At 47.6% G+C, this 21785-nt stretch overlaps 2 protein-coding genes across 7 annotated transcripts; one reads left to right on the top strand and one right to left on the bottom strand.

Annotated features, from left to right (window-relative positions):
* The first annotated feature begins 1356 nt into the window (after positions 1-1356).
* On the top strand, positions 1357-9860 carry LOC118509714 (serine/threonine-protein kinase D3). Of its 6 annotated transcripts, none has more exons than XM_036050834.1 (10): positions 1357-1487; positions 1597-1696; positions 2061-2611; positions 3576-3787; positions 3870-4014; positions 4100-4563; positions 5559-6992; positions 7066-7249; positions 7315-7497; positions 7575-9844. In XM_036050834.1, the coding sequence occupies exons 4-10, from the start codon at positions 3662-3664 to the stop codon at positions 7805-7807; spliced, it is 2769 nt and encodes a 922-aa protein (XP_035906727.1). In that variant the 5' UTR covers positions 1357-1487; positions 1597-1696; positions 2061-2611; positions 3576-3661; the 3' UTR covers positions 7808-9844. The 6 variants fall into 6 exon arrangements, with proteins under 6 accessions (XP_035906727.1, XP_035906706.1, XP_035906736.1 ...); XM_036050813.1 differs by having other exon boundaries at positions 1597-1889; positions 2069-2611; XM_036050853.1 differs by having other exon boundaries at positions 1396-1889; positions 2069-2611; positions 7575-9860.
* A 634-nt stretch (positions 9861-10494) lies between these two features.
* On the bottom strand, positions 10495-18620 carry LOC118509735. Its single transcript, XM_036050866.1, has 6 exons — positions 18352-18620; positions 17870-17989; positions 15108-15300; positions 14809-15031; positions 12810-12890; positions 10495-11251 (listed from the first exon to the last, which is right to left on the bottom strand). Exons 2-6 carry the CDS (start codon positions 17884-17886, stop codon positions 11073-11075), a joined length of 693 nt encoding a protein of 230 aa, XP_035906759.1. The 5' UTR covers positions 17887-17989; positions 18352-18620; the 3' UTR covers positions 10495-11072.
* Between the last annotated feature and the right edge of the window lie 3165 nt (positions 18621-21785).

The following is a 21785-nucleotide window of genomic DNA, read 5'->3' as shown; positions in this document are numbered from 1 at the left end:
TTTTTTCGTCAAATACGAAGTTTTGGCTCATTTAGAAAAATGGGTGTGCGATTTTTCTGAACAATACAATTGTTTTTAAATTTGTTCAAAACTCATTGAGTTTTTTTTATAAATCCGATAAATAATTAATTTGTCATTTTAAAAGCTGACGAAAATAGGAACAAGGTAAATGTTGATTTTTGACGCTTCAATCCTCTGCTATTTCGGTGCTATCGGTTTTCGAGTTACGTCAAAATCTGACAGTTTTATGTCGAAAATGGGCAACATAAAGGTAATTATTCAAATATTTTCTATTAAACTTTTTAGCAAAGTAAGTGTAGAAAATTGTGTTAAATATGTTTCTTTAATTACTTAAACCTTTTAGAGTGTTTTAAATAGTGTATTCGCGTGGCCGAAAATAGGATCACACCCTGCCGACAACAGGAACTTCCTACCGAAAGTAGAAGCAAAATCAATGATTGATTTTTAATTAATTTTTAAAAAGTCGTGTTTAAAACTATAAACCATGTATGCCTAGACATTCATTGGTCGTTTAACAACAAAAATAAAACCACTTTCTAACGAAAAAAGTGGGCATTGAAAAATTTAATCTCTTTTTTGCTCATCAGCTGTACTAACCTGTCGAAAACTGGTAAAGCTAACTTACTTCGTTTTATCTGCCCCTAGGCTTCATTTGCAGAGGTGTACTAGGTCCAAAAATTTAACTTGAGATGTCTGAAACTTTTGTCTTTTCAAAAATCAACGAGACTTTAATGGATGATTCGCATTCTAGCTTGCAAGCATTTCTGAGATGAGGCGAGTTTATTGAAACATGTGTGTTTCGGTTCAATTGTACCTGTAAATTGTCCTGGCTGAGTATACAAATGAGTCGAACAATACTTGTTCACCTTGGAAACCATGAGACAGATCATTGCAGCGATTTGATTCGTATAATGGAACTATAGATAAAGGAAGTTCACAAACGATTTTAAAAACTCCTCTATTTGAACTGGATTATCTGGAACTGGAGTTATTCAAAAGCTTTGTTTTACTATTAGAACCCCTGTATGTCAAATAATAAAATAAATGTAAGCTTTTAAATCGAAGTGTTCTAAATATTTCTGAGGAAGTTCCTATCACATCAGATCTTTAAAAACTTCATCTTCGACCTCTAGAAAAAGATTTACTCAAGAGATGTTTTTCGATGATAAAATAATCAATTTCAAATGATTAACTCGAATTTCAACTGTCATTGCAAGAATTGCTGGGATAATTCCTAGAAATCAAGAATAAAGCAAGATATGATTTTTTCCAAACCCCATCTCGGGCAGTTGTGGTTAGGGCTTCAGACATGCGTATCACGCACACTAGACGCAAGAGAAAGTTCCGCGGTCCGACACAATCGCTCCACGGTGCACGCACACTCGAACACATGCGTATATGTGTGCCAACCGTTTGGTCGAAAACATTCCACCAAACCTCCCGGGTCGTCAGTTGGAGCAGTTGGCGTAAGTACGGGAGCGTGGAGTCATCACGCACATCACTCCTCCACGTACACAGCGCGTTCCGGTTTTTATTGTTTGAAGATCTTTTACTTTTGTACTCTCTGCGTCAAAGTCAGTCCTCGAGTCGCGGTAGTCGTATTAGCGGGTAACTTTTTTCGGTGCAGCAACCAACCCAGCAGCATCCCCAGCATCCAGTGAATCTCCAGCTCCAGGTTGGTGTGAAGGTCCAGCGAGAGAACGAGTGGAGCGGGCAGTGTTGGCAACGAGATACGCAAAAAACGCACTGGACCGATTGACGTTTCGGGGCAGCTCCAAAACACGCACACATACAACACAGGGAGGCTTCTACGTAGAACGGTTTTTGGGGCGATGTACCTGGCGGACCGATGCTAACCATTGGAAACGGTAAAAATCTCTCACACCTTCCGGGCACTTGCTCTCGCTCTCCCGATCTTGCTCTCTCTCCCTCCTGCTTTCTTTCGCGGTGGGTCTACACTCTTTCTCTATCTCTTTCTCTCTCTTTCTCTGTCTCTCTCTCTCTCTTTCTTTTCCGCTCTATCGGTACCTCGGCTTCAGGAAAGCAGTTCAGTGACACAGATAAAAAATAAACGCAGTACCTTGGGCGACGCGTAGAAAAGAAAGGGCACGTCGCACATTCCGGGCTGGCGGTAAAGAAAACCGCACCGCCAGAGTAGCGAGAGAGAGAGTGTGTGTGTGTGTGTGTGACCTAGTGTGCAGTGTGACACACGGCAGCCAGTACACAGGTGTGCAGGCTTCAGAGTAGGTGTAACGTGGTGTTGCGGCCCCGAGACACAGATATATGGCTGCACCGTTGGCCGTGTTGAGGTGCACGGCGCAGTCCACGGACAGGACCAACCGACGTCTTCCCGATCTTCGCCCAGTGTTACCGCGCTTACCTCATCATCTTCGTTGCCCGGGAAACGGTAGTGGTGGTGGTGGTGGTAGTGGTGGTAGTGGAGGTAGTAGCAATCTTCGAAAGTCACCGTCAGGTGCCTCCCAATACCTGCGCGCCATCCCAATAACGTCATCCGTCCCTCGTGTGGTGGAGGACGCTGGAGTCGAACAGTGTCATAGCTACGGCCAGACGCGGCAGCTTCCCGGGCAAGGTAGGGCTACCCCACAATCACTCCCCTCCCCAGACTATTCCATTCCTCCCCCCCCACCCCGTCACCAGATGTCTCATCCGAAGTTCAAGTTCCAGATAGCTTGCAAAAAATCGTGTGAGAACTTCGCTACTAAGGCCTGGTAGATGTGACCTAGTGGGATAAGGGAACAGTTAAAAGCAAAGTGCGCAAACAAACAATAGCGCAATTAAGCAAACCGATCTACGCCAATCAACCTCAAGAGGGCGCCCTGTAGATGCCTTCACACAACAACAACAACAAAAGGCCTGGAAAAGCACTCCCCATTCCGAATGCCGCAATCTATCAATAATTTGCACGCGAAACATACTAGCCACGAGCCTGTGTGGGCGTATGCGTGTGTGTGTGTGGTGTAAGGGTGAATGCCAGTGATACCCTCGTTGCATGAAAGAAAACGCAAGGCGAGAAGTTTTCTCATTAAAAGGCGGAAGAAAAAAAAGTGTTCGTCACCACGTTTCTGCCCAACAAACACACGCATCCCAGCACATCAAGCAACCTGTCAGTTTCTATCTTATCAATGGCACCCCGACCACAACACAATAGCACAGCCGCCCCGCACACACACACCTCGATCTGTTCCAGCCAGCAACGGCGGTAAACAGCGCTAAACACCGCAACGCACACAACCGCACGCTGGAGGAAATTATTATAATTCCACCCTAACCTTTTCCTGGGCCGTCCGTTTTGTGCGAGGCGTTGCGATGCTGTACGGATGCAATTGCGTCGTCGTCACACAGGTGTTGCGATAGTCTGTGCTGTCTGACCTGACGGCTCTGTCTGTAACTGTAACTGAGCCAGCTAACCTCAACTCGCTCATTCACAATCGTGGGGGAAAATTTTTCCTTCGTTTAACCGATTATGTTAATTTTGGAGTACCTCCTCAGCATCAGTCTGACTGTTTGATTCTGTTTTGTCTGAACGCTTGCAGGACGCCTACCGAGTGAGCGTGCAATAATCGTGTACTAAGCCTGCCACGCCAAAAAACAAAACACCAATCCACCGCTCCTGTCCAAAATGGCCGGTGACGACATTACCTTCATCTTCCAGTTTGGGAATCTGCGCGACATCACCACGGTCGAGACGAGCGCCCTCACGCTCAAAACACTCAAAGAGCTGGCCTGTGACTTTATCAACAGTAAGGTAGGGGGTTCGCAAGCTTACCAGCGCTCTCCACGATTATTCCTAGCTAACGCACGTTTCCTACTTCGCGCCCTACCCCTAGATCCCGGAGAATGGTTTAAATCGACTCCCGGAACGGTTGCTGCTCTTCCGCCACGATTACGAATCTCACAACGTGCTGCAGATGGTGACGTCCGCCTCCGACATTGTCGACGAAACGTTGGTGGAGATCGTGCTCACTGCCAACCGTAAGTAAACTGCCCCCATACCGATTAGAACACCATTCCCCCTCCCCCGACTATAAACCGTTCCGTGTGTCACTCTTCCCCACAGAAACGCTACTACCGCCCGCCAGCACTGGGCCGGCCCTTCACCGGAACAATGTCCCGATCGCTCAAGAGGACATACCGCTCGTGCGGCCCCACGCACTTAACGTACACTCGTACAAAGCGCCCACCTTCTGCGACTTTTGTGGCGAGATGCTGTTCGGGCTGGTACGCCAGGGGCTGAAGTGTGACGGGTGCGGGCTCAACTATCACAAGCGGTGTGCGATCAAAGTGCCAAACAACTGTAGCCGGGTGGAGCATACCGGTGTGCTGCAGCAGTCCCACTCGCACCAGAACCAGCAGCACAGTAACGGCAGCAGCAACACCGGTGGCAGTGGCCGTCGGTCCGGTTCGGCCGGTGGTGGACTGCTGTCGTCGATGACGGCGGCTGTCATGCCGGCCCGCAGCCCATCGGGCGGCTCCAGCAACTCGCTAGCGTCGGACGAAACGGCCGGCGCCGGAACAATGCTGGTAAGAAAAATGCAGCAACTTATGAATGACATTAAGAACTGATGGCGGCCCCGCAGATTTCGGAACTCGGCAATTTGCATAATCGAGCGGTTAATGGCAGGGTTGCAAAAAACAAACCACACAGAAGCATAGAAAGACAACTTCGCCTTTGTGACTTTGAATTCCCTCCATTTTTTTTTACTTACTTTGTTTACATTCCACACTTATTATTATTACTATTAGTATTATAATTATAACCTACTCGACTCATCACAATAACACGTGCATGGTGTAATGGGGGTTGCACAAGAACTCTTAAGATTTTTCCATGGCCACCGTCTATGGGTTCGGCCTGGCCTAGTTGGGGAGGTGGGATTATAGATGTAATTCTTTTCGCTAGTAAGTGAGCCTACGCTATGTAACAGCAGTATTGTTTGTCCCATAAAACAGAACAAAATAAAATTAAGTTTGTTTTTTTTTTGCCCTCTTCCGTTGCAAAAAATCTTCATTCTAGCCATCTTTTGTTGTTGTTTTCGTTTTCCTTGGTTTGTAGCAGTATTACCGTTTTTTCTTTGTTTGTTTTTACTTTTATCTGGAAAATCTCTTGAAATTCGAGTACTCTTGAGAGTCGTAAGAATATATTAGATCCAACAATTGCTGATATGTGGAATTGAAGTTGTTGCTAGGATCTCCCCAAGGAATCACGAGTAACGCAGATATCATTTGGGTAGAATCCATAAAAGAAACATCAACAGTAATTTAGGATTCTTGATATTTGCTCTGAACTCCAGGCAAGGTTTGAGTTTAACGTCATAACAGAAATCCGGCTTGGCTGACTGATAGAATTAAAACTGGAACTAGGATCTCATCAAGAAGTCGCTTATAATGTTCATTAATGCCTAGAGATATTCTCCTAGAAGACAGACATCCAAACATTGTGCAATATCCTAGTCACTCTAACTAACGTTGGTATACCATTTCTTTTACACTCTTATTCCCGGTTTTTGGCCCAACAGTCCACCACCATTCGCCAAAGTCGTTCGCCCTCGCTGACAAGCCGTGGAGCTGTCGGTGGCCACCCGATCAAGATCCCGCACAGCTTCTCGATCCACACCTATACCCGTCCGACCGTGTGTCAGTACTGCAAGAAGCTGCTCCGGGGCCTGTTCAAGCAGGGCGTCCAGTGTCGCGACTGTCACTACAATGCGCACAAAAAGTGTATCGAAAAGGTACCGAAGGATTGTACGGGTGAAAACACACAGCCGGTCGATACGCATGACGATCGCAGTCTGTCCAGTGATCGGGAGCTACTGTACAAAGACGACCCCGAAGACGAGAGTGACTTTGATGACAATCCGTTCGGGCAAGCAACGAGACGGTCCGGCGGTGTAGGTGGGGTCGGTAGTGCAACGGGTTGTGGTACCCCGATGAAGGAAGGTACCGGCAAGCAGTCACCGTCCGGTGGGGAAGGTTCGCCGGGGAAGATGAACGGTGGCAACACCGTCCCCGCACCGGCCTACCACTTGCTGGACGATTCGGACGATAATCGGCTGGAGGTGATCTGTGAGCAGTCGCGCCAGTCGTCGAGCAATTCGTCCTCCTCGCCGAGCGCAAACATTCCACTGATGCGAATCGTACAGTCGGTCAAGCACACGAAGCGTCGGGACGGGCGTGCAATGAAGGAGGGCTGGCTGGTACACTTCACCAGCAAGGAGAAAACGATCAAGCGCCACTACTGGCGGCTCGACTCGAAGGCAATCACACTGTTCGTGTCGGACCAGGGCAGCAAGTACTACAAGGAGATACCGCTGAACGAGATTGTCGCCGTGGAGGCCGCCCGAACACTCCAGGGTGAGGTGTTGCATTGCTTCGAGATACGCACGGCGACGGTTGACTATTATGTTGGGCAGGACCCGCTGTACAACATGAAGCATCACACCGATCCCGTACTGGCGTTACCACCTCCAGACAGTGGAGTCGGTGCCTATCTTGCGAAAAGTTGGGAAACAGCTATCCGACAAGCACTGATGCCGGTACAGACGGGATCGAGTCGATCCGAAGCACACGGTACGGGTGGTGGTCCTAGCGAACCGGAAGAGCGCGTCACCGACATGAGCCAGCTGTATCAGATCTTCCCAGACGAAGTGCTCGGATCCGGACAGTTCGGGATCGTGTACGGTGGTGTGCACCGGAAGACGCACCGTGCCGTTGCCATCAAGGTGATCGACAAACTACGCTTCCCGACCAAGCAAGAGGCACAGCTGAAGAATGAGGTCGCGATACTGCAGAACCTGTCACACGCCGGAGTCGTTAATCTGGAGCGTATGTTCGAAACACCGGAGCGAATCTTCGTCGTGATGGAGAAGCTAAAGGGCGACATGCTGGAGATGATACTGTCCCATCAGAACGGTCGGCTAAACGAGCGCGTCACCAAGTTTCTTATCACACAGGTACGTTTTCCCGTGGAGATTGGGTCTTTCAGTTGAGTTCTTGCTGATAATTTTGCCAAAAACATTATTTCAGATACTCGTGGCGCTCAAGTACCTGCACAGCCGTAACATCGTGCATTGTGACCTAAAGCCGGAAAATGTGCTGCTCTCGTCGGACAACGAGTTTCCGCAGGTGAAGTTGTGCGATTTCGGATTTGCTCGCATCATCGGGGAGAAATCTTTCCGTCGATCAGTCGTCGGTACTCCTGCCTACTTGGGTAAGTACAGTAGAGGTGCAGAGTACTGAGATAGAACAGTGGCTGACCTCTTTCTCTTCGACCAGCCCCAGAAGTACTACGCAACAAGGGCTACAACCGATCGCTGGATATGTGGAGCGTGGGCGTCATCATCTACGTCAGCCTGAGCGGTACCTTCCCCTTCAACGAGGATGAGGACATTAACGATCAAATACAGAACGCCGCCTTCATGTACCCGCCGAACCCGTGGAAGGAGATCTCCTCCGATGGTAGGAACGCTTCTTCTCAGTTCTCTGAATTTCTTCGAGTTCCGCTCTAACATCGCAACTCTCACTGCCTGTTACAGCAATTGATCTGATCAACAATCTGCTACAAGTGAAGCAGCGCAAACGGTTCACGGTGGACAAAAGCCTTCTGCACTGCTGGCTCCAGGACCTGCAGACTTGGAACGATCTGCGTGCACTCGAGTCGCAGGTAGGCCTACGCTATCTGACACACGAGTCGGACGATGCACGATGGGCTGTGACGGCCGGCAGCACTGGTGGCAGTGGCGGTGGTGGTGGTGGTGGTGGTCCATGACCCGTCGCCTCGGACGGTCCAGCCGGAGGACGGCTGTCCTCGCTACCCTTCATCCAGGAGTCGTCAACACCGCCCGCAGATGAACCGGCAACCTCGACAGCGGCCGTCCCATCCATCTCCCGGCTCGCGTCCGACTACTGTGTGGGGGGTGCCAGTGGCAAATCGTACGGCCATTCCCATCAACCCTCCGTACTGTTTCATGACTTCCGCGGCAAAGCGTACCGGTGGGTGCGTGGCCGGTTCTGCCGGTTTGTGAAGGCCTAAATCGATCAGGAACGCGCATTCTTTTCGATGCTCCCTTTAAAACCTTGGTGACGATCTGATATTTTGTTTTACACGAAACCAACTCGAAATCTCGTACCCGCTTAATCTCTGTCCGTCGATAAGGGTTGATTTTAGATTTATATATATACACAAAACACGTACACAGACACATTGTTACACGAATATTGACACACATTTTTTCGATATTATCGCATAGGGTTTAACGATCTACTAGTGAGTTTTGAGGTTATGATTTGCTTTATACTTAAATTGAATTGTTCCGGACCTTTACCCGGAACTGGGAGTTCTTAGCTGTTTATCAAACTGTTTAAGAAATTGTCGTTCATTCGAACGACTCCACGGAACATCGGCGCAGTAGCACCAACCTTAGCACTAGTTAAGTGGTTAAGTTTGTTACATTGTACATTCTACACAAACTGCTTCTCCTTGTTCGGTGGACCGTCCGGTGGAAGTCCACACGATAATGCTTCCACGTTAGAATAATGTTTTGTTATTGGAATTGAATTCAGGTGCTGGACACACCGTTGAACTCTCCCCACAAAACAATCAAGATGGCGTCCAGCTCCAGTTTAGCTACTTACCGTTTACTTTACTTGATGTTCACTAGTGACTAGGGCGTGAAGGTTTGATAAGTTTGCCGGCTTGAGGAGTTTTGTTTGTTTAGAATAGTAGACACGTGCTTCGAATTACACGCTGCGTTCCAAATTGTTACATTCGGTTCCAGGTTTCCCGAATATACATTCCTGTTTTTTTTTTTTGTTTCTCATATCTCCGGACAGCTGGTTGTCGCCCAGAGAGCGTTCAAGCGCGCTCTCGTCTTTCATTCCTAGAGTTTTCTTCAACAAACAACAGCAACAAACCGTACAACACAACTTAAGAATCGAAACCCTTATCCGCCATCTTTGCAATCGCTAGTGAGATCATCGTTAGCGATGAAACCAAACTTTTCAAGTGCCTATATAAACGTGCGCGATCGGTCGTCGGTAAATCGCGTCGGTGTCGGAGGTTTCTATTCTGCTGCAGTTATTATACTCTGCCCAAAATCAATCAAAAATCGAGAAGATGGAGGAAACAACAAAAGGCTGTCCTTCTGAGACAGCATCTGGATCTGATTTTTTAAACTTTTTTTTTTTTTCGTTTAACTTCGTTTGCGTAGTTATGCTTTGCGGTCTATTTATTTTAACTGCAAGCAACTGTCAGCTGCGTTTTGCAGCTTCCTGCCGCATGCATGTACAGAACCGCACCAAGAGTGGGTGTGTTGTGAAGGAGGGAAGTAGTGAAGTGAGATGAAAAGTGTGAACGAGGCCGGACAGAAAACTGAAACCCCCCCGCTGGAAACTGCACTTTTGACTATCGGTAGGCCCTGTTCATTAATATATACCTCACCTTACAAATACACACAAAGCCAACAAACACACACAAGGGGCGTCTTTTCTATCGCTTTTCATGTACTTTAAGCTCTCGTAATGCAAAAGACTAAATAACTAAATAATAGTAAAAAAAAAAGAAAGTAATTGTAATAGAGAAAACAACAACACATGGCACAAAGCGGGTTTTGGGAGTGTGAAGAAGATACACAAAAAGCAAAAAACAAACAAGAGATGGAAAGCAAGATGGAACAAAGGAAAACGCAATGAAATCAGAACCATAAACATAAGTACAGCAATTTTTAAAGAGAGAAAAAAACGATCTAAACACTACAAGATACTTAGTAAAAGAGCGTACTAAAGAAACAAAACGAAAAACAAAAAATGCAAAAACATGGTAATAATAAAACAAAAAAACACAAACACAACACTTAATTTTGCTCACTATCTGCACAAAACAAAAAGAAACAAAACAGAACAAAAACAACAAAAACTAACAAACGCACAAAATAGATGTAAAAAAAAAGAGGAAGCAACATGGTGAGAAGACAAACAAAGCAAAAAGCAAAGTACGAAAGATGGAACACAACACAGCAACTTGACAGCAATCAATCAAACAAACAACAAACAAAAGAAACCCATAACTGATGCATCTAAGATATACATACAATTTATACACAGATATATTATATTATATAGACATGGTGGCCTTTTTGTCCTTGATTTGTCACTCGTTCTGAAGGGTGCCCGGGTTCTGAAGGGTGGCCCCCCCTCACTCGCACACCCCTCCCCTCTTATCAGCGTTTAGCGATGTTCCACTGCTATTGTGTCTTCGGTTGTTATATTCAAATGGACAATTGTTGTAATCATTGAGACACTTCTTTTAAGATCTGATCTTTTTTTTAACACTACTGCATAAATGTGTGTGAGTGTGAAGGTGGGACTTGCAGGATAAGGATATCAAAGAAGGAAAAGCACACACACACACTCACATATATATGCACACGCACACAAGCAAGGAAAACACGGCAGACATGAAAACGGGCGCGCACCGCAATTGGCACGCATTTTATTTGCTCCAACGAGTCAATAACTGTCTAGGTGTACGTGTGTGATGTGTGTTTGTGTGTCCGTGTGTGTGTGTGAGTGTATTGTATTGTTTTAACTACATATAACACAATAGCTAAACGTAACGCAGAGCCGAATTGACAGGTGTTGATGTTTTGTTGTGATGTTGCCCGGCAAACCACAGTCGCACCGAGCAATAACGCAGCTCGTGCAAGAAAACCGAACAGGGAAATCAGGGGTAGTCTGTAGCGGAGTCTGTAGATACGTTTCGGAGCTAATGGCAGAGCGGATCCAACAAATCCCTGTCAAAAAGCGATCTTTCTTTCTCTCTGTCCTTGCCTTCTCTCTCTCTCTTTCTCTTGCTCTTGCTCTCTCTCTCTCTCTGTGTTTATCTCTTGTGCTTCTCTGCTCCAAAATGCTGGCTGGCTGGTATTGAGTTGCCTTCCTCATCTTCCTCATCCTTCCATCCTCCCACCCATCCCTCGCTCTCCTCCGTCGCATCCTGCATCAGGATAATGGTGGGAGATGTCTCGGGCCCTGCCGGCTCACTGCTTCAGTGCGAACCGCGATCGTCCCAAGCGTCCGATCAGGGACTTGGCGCCATTGCTGCTGTTGCTGCTGCTGCCACCGTCACTACCACCGTCGTGGCCGTCGTTGCTGGATGCGTCCGCCGAATGGTCGTCCTTGCGTGCCGCACCACTACCGAACCGCCGTTTGTTCGGAACTGCGGAAGAGACGGAAAAGACAGATAGAGAGATGGAAGAGAAAACGGAAAGAAACAGAGAGAGAGAGTGTGACAGAGCCAGAGAGGCAGAGAGAGGCAGAGAGAGAATTCACGACAGAGAGAGAGAGGTTTTTTGTGAGGTGAAGAAGAAGGAAGATACAATGATGCACGCATGTTCGTGTAGCCTTGGATTTGGATTTGCACTCAGCGCTCAGTAGTCGGTAGTATCCAAGTATTTGATTGCCAGTTATCAACTGCCGAGGTATCTACTAACCAGTGAGATATCGGTACTTTGCTAGTCGTTTCAATGCGGAGATATGTAGGAGATGAAGTAGGAGAGAAGGAATAGGCCGCAATAGCCGGAAATAGGAGAACGGCCTAAGTGTAGGAGTGCTGATAGTACTCATCCTTGATCGGTTCGAACGCGCTGTCAAAGCACAGCCACGGGTACTACGGGTATATTGGAGGGCATCAATTGTCAAGAATATTGGTTTATGACTTGCATGGAATGGATCATACAGAAAGTGATCTGAGGAGGGGTGGGGAGTAGGGAAGGATTTCTACCTAATACATGTAAAGCCATCGGAAGTATCGGAAACCAAATACTAAAACACTACGACTCTGCATATACTAAGCACGCACACGCAAATCATAAAACAAAAATGATGGCGGCAATCAGTGAGATATGAGATACTGTTACTGTGGGTCTCTTCATAGTGTTTTTGTGTGTGTGTGTGGATGTCTGTGTGCGTGAATGTGTGTATGTAAGCATTCCAACCAAAAAAAAGAAGAAGTCCAGTTATAGCTTGTTTTTTTACCAGTTACAGTAATAACATTTTATTAAGGGACTATGACGTACATTGAACAATTAATATTAACAAACAAACAAACAAAAAAGGACGCGAATGTGTTTGTATGTATGTGTGGATGTGCGTGTGTATGTTAAAAGTTGAGTATGAAGCGTATGTGTGAGTTGTGTGGCTGAGATTGTACGTGTGGTGGTGGTGGTGTGCTCGTGGTTTTGTTCCTAATCAAATTACTAACCACGGGTATGATGTCCTGTGGACGAGGGTTTTTTTTTCTTCTTGATGGAAGGATAGGATAACTCGGGACTCCCGGCGTACTTATTGGGGATGGGCAGGGTATTTAAGATGTGGACAACAAGGAGATGCAAAAGGCAAGGCAAGAGCAAAATGCGCGCACACACACATATGTACATATGGATGTTCACAAGCACAATTTAATGATTGAGATAACAGTGAAGTTACTGTTCCTGGAACATAGACAAGTTTGGGAAATTGGAGCTCCAGAAGCGTTTCACCGAGGCTCATCAACATCCTCGAATAGCGGCAAGGAATAATAGCGGCAAGGATGCCAATTACATAGCAAAACAGTGCCAAAATTGGGTGAAAAACAAAAAACACGAGCCAAAGGATAGGAGCGTAGGACGCAAGGATTTACCAGGGAGATGGAGTTGAAAGGTAATGTTGGAATTGGTGTGGTTATTGGTTTTGGTTACGTTTCGAGAAGGAAAATACTACATTATCTGCAATTTTACCGATTGCGGGAGCTTTCGCGCTTTTCGCTGGGGCGGCCGGTGCGGGAACGTCCTCGTCGTCGTACACCTTCTCCTTCGGTGCTGCATGTTGGAAGAGAAACAGAGAGAGGGAGAAAGATACGGAAAAGAGAGGTGTAGTTATGTTTTTTTTTTTAAATTGGTTTCATAAAATTAAAATCATCCATTTAGACTCTTTCGCAATGAGTTCCTATAGGAGAAGGAGTTACATTTTACAAAGTTAAAGTTAAGGTTAGCGTAAGCAGCAGCACGTCAGGATAGCGTATTGATAGGAATCTGAACAGTATTACTTGGGATGGGTGTCGCGGTATACTAAGAGACACATCACTTAATGCTTGCTTGCAAACGTGAGCGCACACGAGCAAGAGAGAGAGAGAGATAGATAGATAGAAGTGGGATCGAAATGTCATTTTAGCCATCTCCAAAACAACGAATTCTGGAACACATTTCTGGAGCATTTAGTGTGCAACAAAGTGACACAAAAAACGCAAGCGAATTGAATAAGTATGCCAACAGCAACATACGAATCTACTAATCCTATCCTAATTAGATTTTTTTTTTCCTATCTCAGTGCGCCCATTACCTAGCAGATTGGGCAGACGAACAGACGAATTTAGCCAACAAACAAGACACACTAGTGACAGGTAAAGCCAGGTAGCCAGACAAATCGGAGAACGAGGAACGGTTTAAGCATAACAAATATGATGATATTACTACAACTCAACAAAAGCAAAAATACAGATACGGGTCGGTATCGCCCAGGCGAAACCTATCTTAGACCGGTCAACTGACACAGGTAACCGCGTATGCGTGTGTGTGTGTTCTTTTTTTAATGTTTTTATGCGTGCAGATTTTTCTGTGTTTTTTGTTGGTTGGGTTATTTTTACTCATTCGACGATCGGATCTTTATCGTCCGTTTCGGGTCGTCCGTCGATCGACCCAGAAATAACAACGGTAATCGAATACAAATCAACCACAACGACATCAACAAAAAATCCCCTGGATATACACACACACACACGAATGCAGAAATGCATTGTGCAGAAAACGATATGGAAAGAAGAGTGAGAGAGAGAGATAGTGATGAAGAGAGAAAGAGAGAGAGAGAGAGAACGAGAGCACGTCGGCATGCAAGGGCCGTGGTGTTGGTGGCTTGTGAAATAAGCCTACGGACGCTTAACACAGTTCACAGCGCTAACCACGACGATGTTCAAAAATGGAATGGAAAATGGACGGGTTAGCGGTTGGCTGTGTCAGAGCGGTACGGTGACGCCGAGCACCAAGGAGAAGGCAGGCAGGCAAGCTGAACGCTACAGCTCCACACCAGTGCACCAGAGCAGAGAACCGGTTTTTCGGTAGCGGCCCGACCCGAGCGCCAGTACCGCTCGCTCCAGTCCTCCGAGTCCTGATGTCCGCCGAACATTGGTAGCTGAAACATTGCGATCTCCAACAACAGTGCAGCGCGTGACAGTTATCATCAATGAATCGAATCGAGTTCGAACACGAACATGGCGAACACGGAAAGCGGCGGCGGCGGCGGGTGTGAGAAGCGAAGTGGATCGCAATGGAAGAGGTGAAGGACGAAGGACCAGAACCGAACCTCGAAACCCCTGGACCGGTTGGGCTGTTGTGCAAGAGTGGCCACCCTGATGCAAACTGACGACGCCCCAGCTCGATTTTTTTTTTGTTTTTGCTACAAGTCACGACAGTTGCTCTCGCTCGCTAGCGTCTAGCACGGGCAGCACGGGGTTCAACTCCACCCCAATATGCAGAGAAGGATTTGAACATTGGATTTACCCATTACCTCATCCTGTCGGGCATCAGCTGCACAGCGGTGTGTAGTACACGGAAAGTTGTGAGTCACTTTCACTTACGGAACGCTTGAAGCTCGCATACTAAGCAGCTGTTCTACTACTACTACTACTACTACTACTACTACTACCAACACAACTATAGATTCTACTAACAGTGTACTACTTACCGACAGCGGGTTTGCTGTTCTTCGACTCCTGGCGCCGCTTCTTCAGCGCTGTCAGCAGATCATCGTTGCTGCGGAATGGGCGAATGCTTGGCCGTATCTTTTTCGGTGCCTCCGTCGTGGTGGTGGTGGTGGTCGGTTGCTTTCCACCTGCCGGGCCCTCCTCACCACCATCGTCCGCACCATCCTCACCCTTGCCCTCGTCATAGTTATCCGCATACTCATCCTGCCAAATTGAAAAGACGAGATGCTCATAACCTCTGCCTCCGAAGCGCTATGTTCGGTTCAGCTAGTACACCTACCTCAGCGTAGTCCGCGGATGAGGGTGTCGTGGTGGTGGTGGTGGTTGGTGTCGTACGTCCCAGTGGTCGTCCAACATTTCCACGCCGGAGCAGGAGACTGTTTCGATTCGCCTTCGCCGAATCGTCACCCTGTGGCGAGGCCCGGATACCGGCGGCTAGAAGTGCTACCGCCAGCAACACCGTCAGTGTCAGCCTGAGTAACCCCGAGAAGAGCGAAAGAGAGAAGAGTCTGGGTGTAGTGAGTGGTCCTTGCGGAAATTCTGAGGAAACGCGTCTTGGTGAACTTGAGGTCCTGTCACAGTTGAAGGAGTCGGCCTTGGAATTGGATTGGTACCCGTAGAGTGCGAAAAGTTCCGCATCGGTACGAGCAACCGTTCTGATCCAGCGCTAACCGGTGTCCGAGCACGTTTACCCCTGTCAAGTCCAAGCGTCTCGCACCCCAAAACCCGCACCAAATTCCGACAGCCGGTCGTCCTTGGAGCTGCATCTATTAGCTGCTCCGAGCCGAGTGGACGGTTGCTTCGTCACGGTGAATGGTGCCGGTGGTGACGCGCGACAATTACATTCTAACGCGAAGCTGCTCAGCGCGTCAGAACTTTGGAGAAAGCGACAATGTAGCGAGTTTACAGTACCGTTACTGCTACTACTTCTACTACTACGGCTACAGGAAATCTAAAGTCGGGGAGTTCTCGCACGTGGTAATTAGGAAACTGACGCTGTACGTGGGAGTTCCGAACGGGGGCACCAATTGCTTGAAGTGGCTTCTACCCTATCTCGACATCTCTCCCTGTCTACCTGCCGGAGCAGAGGAGTTTGGTGAGTCGCAGCTTTCTTTTTTTTTCGCTTTATATGCCGTTGCGATTATGTTTAGTAGGTTAGGACGTGAACGTACTGCATGAGAACACGCCCGATACGATTGCGACATCCCTCCCCCGGTAGCATGTGTCCGTGCACAGACGCCCATTATACACGACACTTTGGCGTGCTCTAACCTAAATCTACTTACATATGATTAGACCCCCCCGAACACACCGCTCCCAGGCTTTCCCCAACTCCTGCCTTGACCCTCTCAGTAACACCGTTTCGTCTGGTAAGGCTAGTAAAGTTGCTGTACCCACCAACCAACTCCAATCCACCAGCTCCAGGGTCCCTGCAACATCTGATCGCCCCTGTTGGCCCCACGTCTTCGGCGCCGTTCGGCGTAGCGAGCCGTTAGGACCAGTGATGCCAACCAACTCCGGCAAGACACCGGTACCAGCAGTAGCACCAGCAGTTCAACGAGATCAACAAACTCGCGGACGACCCCATCATCATCATCCAACCTCGCTGAGCTGAATGTGCGAAGGAAATCACTTTCTTTCCGCATTCGTCCGCACGGAATTGAGTTGTCCACGGACTGTCTAAGTGTCTAAAGTGCCTTATCCGAACTGTGGTGTGGAGAGGTATCCATTTAGAAAAAAAAACACACTCACACACCTCTACCCTTTCCCCTTTCCCCAGGTGTTCCTCTCCGCACGTTTGCTCCAGCAAACTTCCACCATTATCACACATTATCAAACCCAGCCGTGCTGCGCATATGGGGTGCATTTCCGTGCGATTTGCCTACTCGCCGATCGAAAAACTGCAGCCGATGATGATGATGATGTTGATGGTTACCATTAAAGCCCCCACCCCGCACCATCACTGCCATACGCTCGCTCCTCACCTTCACCAAACACCGCCTTGAGGCGGGCAGAAGGGAGCGCGCGCAAGCCGCTGTGTGTCGCCGAGTCACCCATATGCGCCCATTGGCGTAATTTCGAAACGGGTATTGCGCGCACGTTTTCTTTTCTTTTCTTGTATATCTCCAACGCCACCACCAACAGGCACGTTACCGGCTTTGACAGCGCCAACCAAAAACCCAACCCTACGAAGTCTGAGGTTTTGCTCGCTGCAGTGCAATGGAATCGGCCTAGGCTTAGGCTTTACGTGCCTGCCCGCCTGACTGGTGTATCGTTTCTTTTTTTTTCTCTTTTCTTTTCTCTCGCTTCATTTTCGGGATTTGTAGGCTGTGCACGCCACGCGGGCGAATGTAAATGCCGTATGGCTGGCTGGGTGGCTGTGCCGGTTCCCTGTTTTGGCCGCGCCTCGACAGAGACGCCACGCGAATCCAATGTTGGACGCTCCCAGGTTTTTTCTTTTTTTTTTTGCTCAGGTGGCCTTTGGGGGGGCCTTTGCAGACTGGTTACAGGGGAACGGTGGACGGGTTTTTAGGGGAAGAGAGTAGGAGAGAGAGAGAGAAGGAGGAATTGTGCAATGTGCCATGAACACGTTGACTCAACGCCGAAATATGTACCAGCAGCAGCAGCAGGCGTACTGCGGATATTCGTGTGATACCCCCAAGGGTTAGGACGGAAGATAAAGAGCACGATCGAGGAGAGATAGAGTTGGTGGAGTTTAGTTTAACATCCCTACTATGAATGTACCTCTTTAAGCCTCAGTAAATGCTTAGCCTACTTTGAGACTTAAAATCGTTGAAGCTGACGTCAGAATAATCTGGATATTAAGCTCCAACGCAAAAACGAACTAGCTCCGGGAACGTTAAGTCATCAGACCAGAACTGGGAGACCAAGACCCTTTGGAGGTTTGTCTGAGCCCCGAACAAGAAGAACCAGATATCCCCAACTAATCCTCGAAACTCCAACACTGCCCACGGGACCTCAAGTACGACGCAGACCCTGGAAGAGATTTATATCCACACCGGGGTTGAGATTTTGGCTTACGTTTTGAAGTGCTGCATCTTTTTCTGTGAAGTAGAATCGGCGGAGGTTGACGATGAACCTTATTAGGATGCTTCGCTTCCCTTTTTCTTGTAGTTGCCCCGTTGCTGGATACCTCCGGTTCTATTGTGAGAATAGAAGAATAGAGAACGAACGTACGAGCATGAGTTACAGTTTGAAGTTGTTTCTTCTTTCGTTTTTTTTTGTGTGCGTCTTCTGAAGCTCGACTACAGTTGATTGATTGTCACTAAGGTATCACACAGTGGCAGAACAAGCTCGGTAGCATGGCGCAGCTGATAGAGAGATGTGTATGTATGTCACTGCCATTATTGCACAACCCTGAAGTCTTGCAGTTCGTGGGCATCTCTCACTAATCCAGCCACTGAAACACTTTGGTTGATTGATGTGTGGTCGAGATTGACTGGAACCTTGGTAGTCGCCATTTTAACTAAAAACAACTAAATACAAGAAAACGATTCCCTTACCCTAAAGGAATGCTCTGTCTGGTTTGCTGAGCTTTGAGGTTGCCACCAAAAGAAATCACTACGCACTAACGCCCAACACCGAATGCCTTTGCAATGCTGGAATGCCGTAACCGGATAAAAACAACAAAACCGCACTGCGAGATCGTAACAGCTTCAAGCAGCAAAGAACTGTCTCCCGGAACTGGGCACTGGCACTGGAAAAAGCGGTGTCCGTGGTCGCGCGTTCACACTCGGCTAAGCTCCGGCAACGAATGATCGGTGCGTGGTCCGATGCCCCATCGCCAGCAAACTCACGATCGTTCGACACTGAGCTTACCGCTCACCCATTTCCCACTCCGTCCCTCTTCGCTCTTTCGTTCGACCGTTTGGCAGGCGACTGCACGACTCCCGCTCCCAGGGTTTTGCAAGGCTCGAGCCAACGTCGTCACTTTGGGGTCTCTCACGAGCGCCTTCGTTTCCAAATGTCACACTGAAGGAGGGGGAGTGGATGGATGGAAGGATGGGAAGGGGGAAAGGTTTTGTGTGCAAAGAAGGGGAGCCTTTTTTGATGTGACCCCTTGATGGAGAGAGGGAGAGAGATGAGGAGGAGGAGGACGTGAAACCAGGCAAGGCCCTCATTTCTTTCCGCATAGTGCTGGGCTAGCAGTGGAGGACGCGGACGAGAAGACAACTGGATAGTAGTGGAGACAAAACGCACATAGAGAGAGAGAGAGAGAGAGAGAGAGAGAGAGAGAGAGAGACAAATCCCTAAAACCTACGCACCGCAACTAAGCGCGTGCGTGAGAATTCGTTACCGGGATGACGGCTTGTCAATCTGACAGGAATCTTTCTTTTGATGCGTTCGATCGTGACATCGGGAGGCTACCCAGGATACCGCTGGGGGCTGCTCCAGCGTTGCCTAAGGCGAAGACTACGGCAGGAATTCGGCGTCAGCAAAAGGGGGTTTTTCGGTGCTACGGATTGCGTCAGAGAGACTTGGAAGACAAAAAACTGGAAAGAAGCTGTCCATGAAGCTTCCCGAGGAGGTCCAGGTCTGGACACGCTGTTCAAGACCTTCGCCCGGGGTTTTCGCTAAAACCTTCAGGGAGGGAAGAAACAGGATCAGAAGGATCTCCTTGAGATATTCTGAGATAGCTGATGGAGGACCTCCGCTATCGCGTGTGCTTGTCCATTTCCTGGTTCACGCGTGTCTGTTACTGTGTCAGAGGGTGTCCAAGAGAGAGAGAGAGAGAGACTGACAATACAATCTCTTGGATCAAATTTGGACACGCTCCACAAACCTGTACCCAATTGCGCAGGGACGAACTTGACTCCAGCGCTAATTAAAGTGACAGGAAGGTGAGTTCTCACACACTTCAAAAAAGGGAATGCCGTACAAATGGAACAAGTGTAACAACAAGCGGAACGATGTGTGTGTGTATGTTTTTTTGTAATTTCAATACATACAAGAGTTTCTTTGGCAATGAATTATGTCTACCACCTTGCATTCGCCGCGCGAGAGATCGGCATTTAACCACTTGACAATGGTGTGATTATTGGCTTTTTTTGTATCGAATGCCAAACTGACTTATTTCCTTCTCTTCTATGGCCGTCTTTCTCTTACTTTGTTATTATCTCCCTCTTTACCATTTCGCTTTTGTTTTTTTTTCCTTTTGTCTGTAAAGTTGTTTTGTATATTTCCCTCATTTACTTTATTGCTTTTTCTTTTTTTGCTTCTTCTTTTCGCTACGTTTACGTTGTGTGATTTAGATTGTACGCAGCCCGGGTTTGCTCGCTGGTAACCGCGCCGTGCAATACCTTCCGGAATGAATGACCGAAAACTTTTACTTCCGTGGACCCGTGCACCGTTTACAAGCCACCGTGCGTGTGTGTGTGCGTTTGTGTGCACCGAGCTTGTTCCGAAGGTGTGAAGGAAGAGAGAAACGCCATGAGTTATGTGTGATGAATGTGTGATGATGGTACGGGGTGAATGGAACTGCTACGGACGGAGTGCGTAGTGCTGCGTAGTCATAATGGACCAGCAGGCGTTGGTCAATATCATACCAACTCCTTCACAATCTACCGACCGCCATTAAACGGTCAATCAAACACAACAACGCACAGGTAGGGGTAAAGCAATCGAGGTGAAACACAGCAACAAAACCGGCCATCGGTAAGCAAAACAGAAGAAAAGCAATAGTTAATAACGGTTTGGAAAGCAAGAATGGAAAAGCCGGTGGACTTCCGGGGGGTTCCGGTAAACGATTGGAGGAAAGAGGAATAATCGATCCCTGCTGGGTACAGTGGGTGCTGTAAAAATATTGGAGAATCGTCAGGAGTTGAGCTATTCTGGAGGAACATTGAAATCTCTAACAAATAAAGTGTCTCAGCTGCATCTTCAGGATGTAGTTTACTGTGGCCAAGTCCAAGTCGGGGTCGGTTCCGTGACCGAGGCGATAACGGCGCCGGTTTTCACACGACTGGACCGGGGTTCAAATCCCATCCGAGTTCGCAGGTCTCACTAATTTACTACGGGTAAAATCAAGTCACCGAAAGCCAGAAATGGCAGACCAGGAGTATAGAGGTTTTTGATGTAGTTAATGCCAAGGAAGAAGAAATCCAATAGTGTGTTTGTTGAAGTCACAGAATGCTAGATTTCTCAAGAGGATCAATCGATAATGTGTACTATCTCTGTAGAATTCTTCCAAGCGTTTCCTTGCATAGTCCAAGACCCCAAAAATCTAAATTAATTTGTAACAACTATTGAGCATGCGCTCGTGAGCATTTGGTTCTGCTGCTGGCAACAGATATGAATAAGAGTGGTCTCATTCGCAAAATCTATGCAATTTCTAGTAGAGCATTCTCCAAAGTTGAGGAGCATATGGCATTAGCGGCTTGTATCTGATTTACTGAGACCTAGTCTCATAGAATACCTGTTGAAGGTCCCTACGAAGCTCATTCATCATTGATGGACTAAGACGTAGTCGGGACTCACAGAACGGTTGTAGACATTTCAAAAGCTTTATTACGCACAGTCTCAAATCCCAGACAGATAAAACAACTTGTCAGAACTTTGGAGATTGCACTCTTCAATCTGAGCTTATTCATACCCTCAAGTGATCGAATTTGCTGCGAACTCTGAGATTTATTAAGAATCCTTCAGTAGTGGAAAAGAGAGCCTGAATAAATGCTGAACTCTTTACAGTTTCTACCAGAGTGCGTAGTGCCGAGTTCCACGCAACTTCCAAGCATGTCTGTAAATAAAATGCCTTAGATTTCCATTCTCGAAAGCTGGTGGGGGCTAATGACATTCGCTGCCAGTCCTAAGCTCGCTTGATCCAGTGTTATAGCACACTCTTTGAAGGCCCCACGAAGCTATATTCTTCAGGTGGACTAAGATATAGTCGGCAGAGACAAAAAAAAGTGAAGCAATGTTCAAAGTTCCCGTCCAGCCT

The sequence above is a fragment of the Anopheles stephensi genome, chromosome X (genome assembly GCF_013141755.1).
Source record: "Anopheles stephensi strain Indian chromosome X, UCI_ANSTEP_V1.0, whole genome shotgun sequence".
NCBI classification, from domain to species: Eukaryota; Metazoa; Arthropoda; class Insecta; order Diptera; family Culicidae; genus Anopheles; species Anopheles stephensi.
The sequence above is the reverse complement of the archived record's forward strand: the minus strand, read 5'-3'. Positions and strand labels throughout refer to the sequence as shown.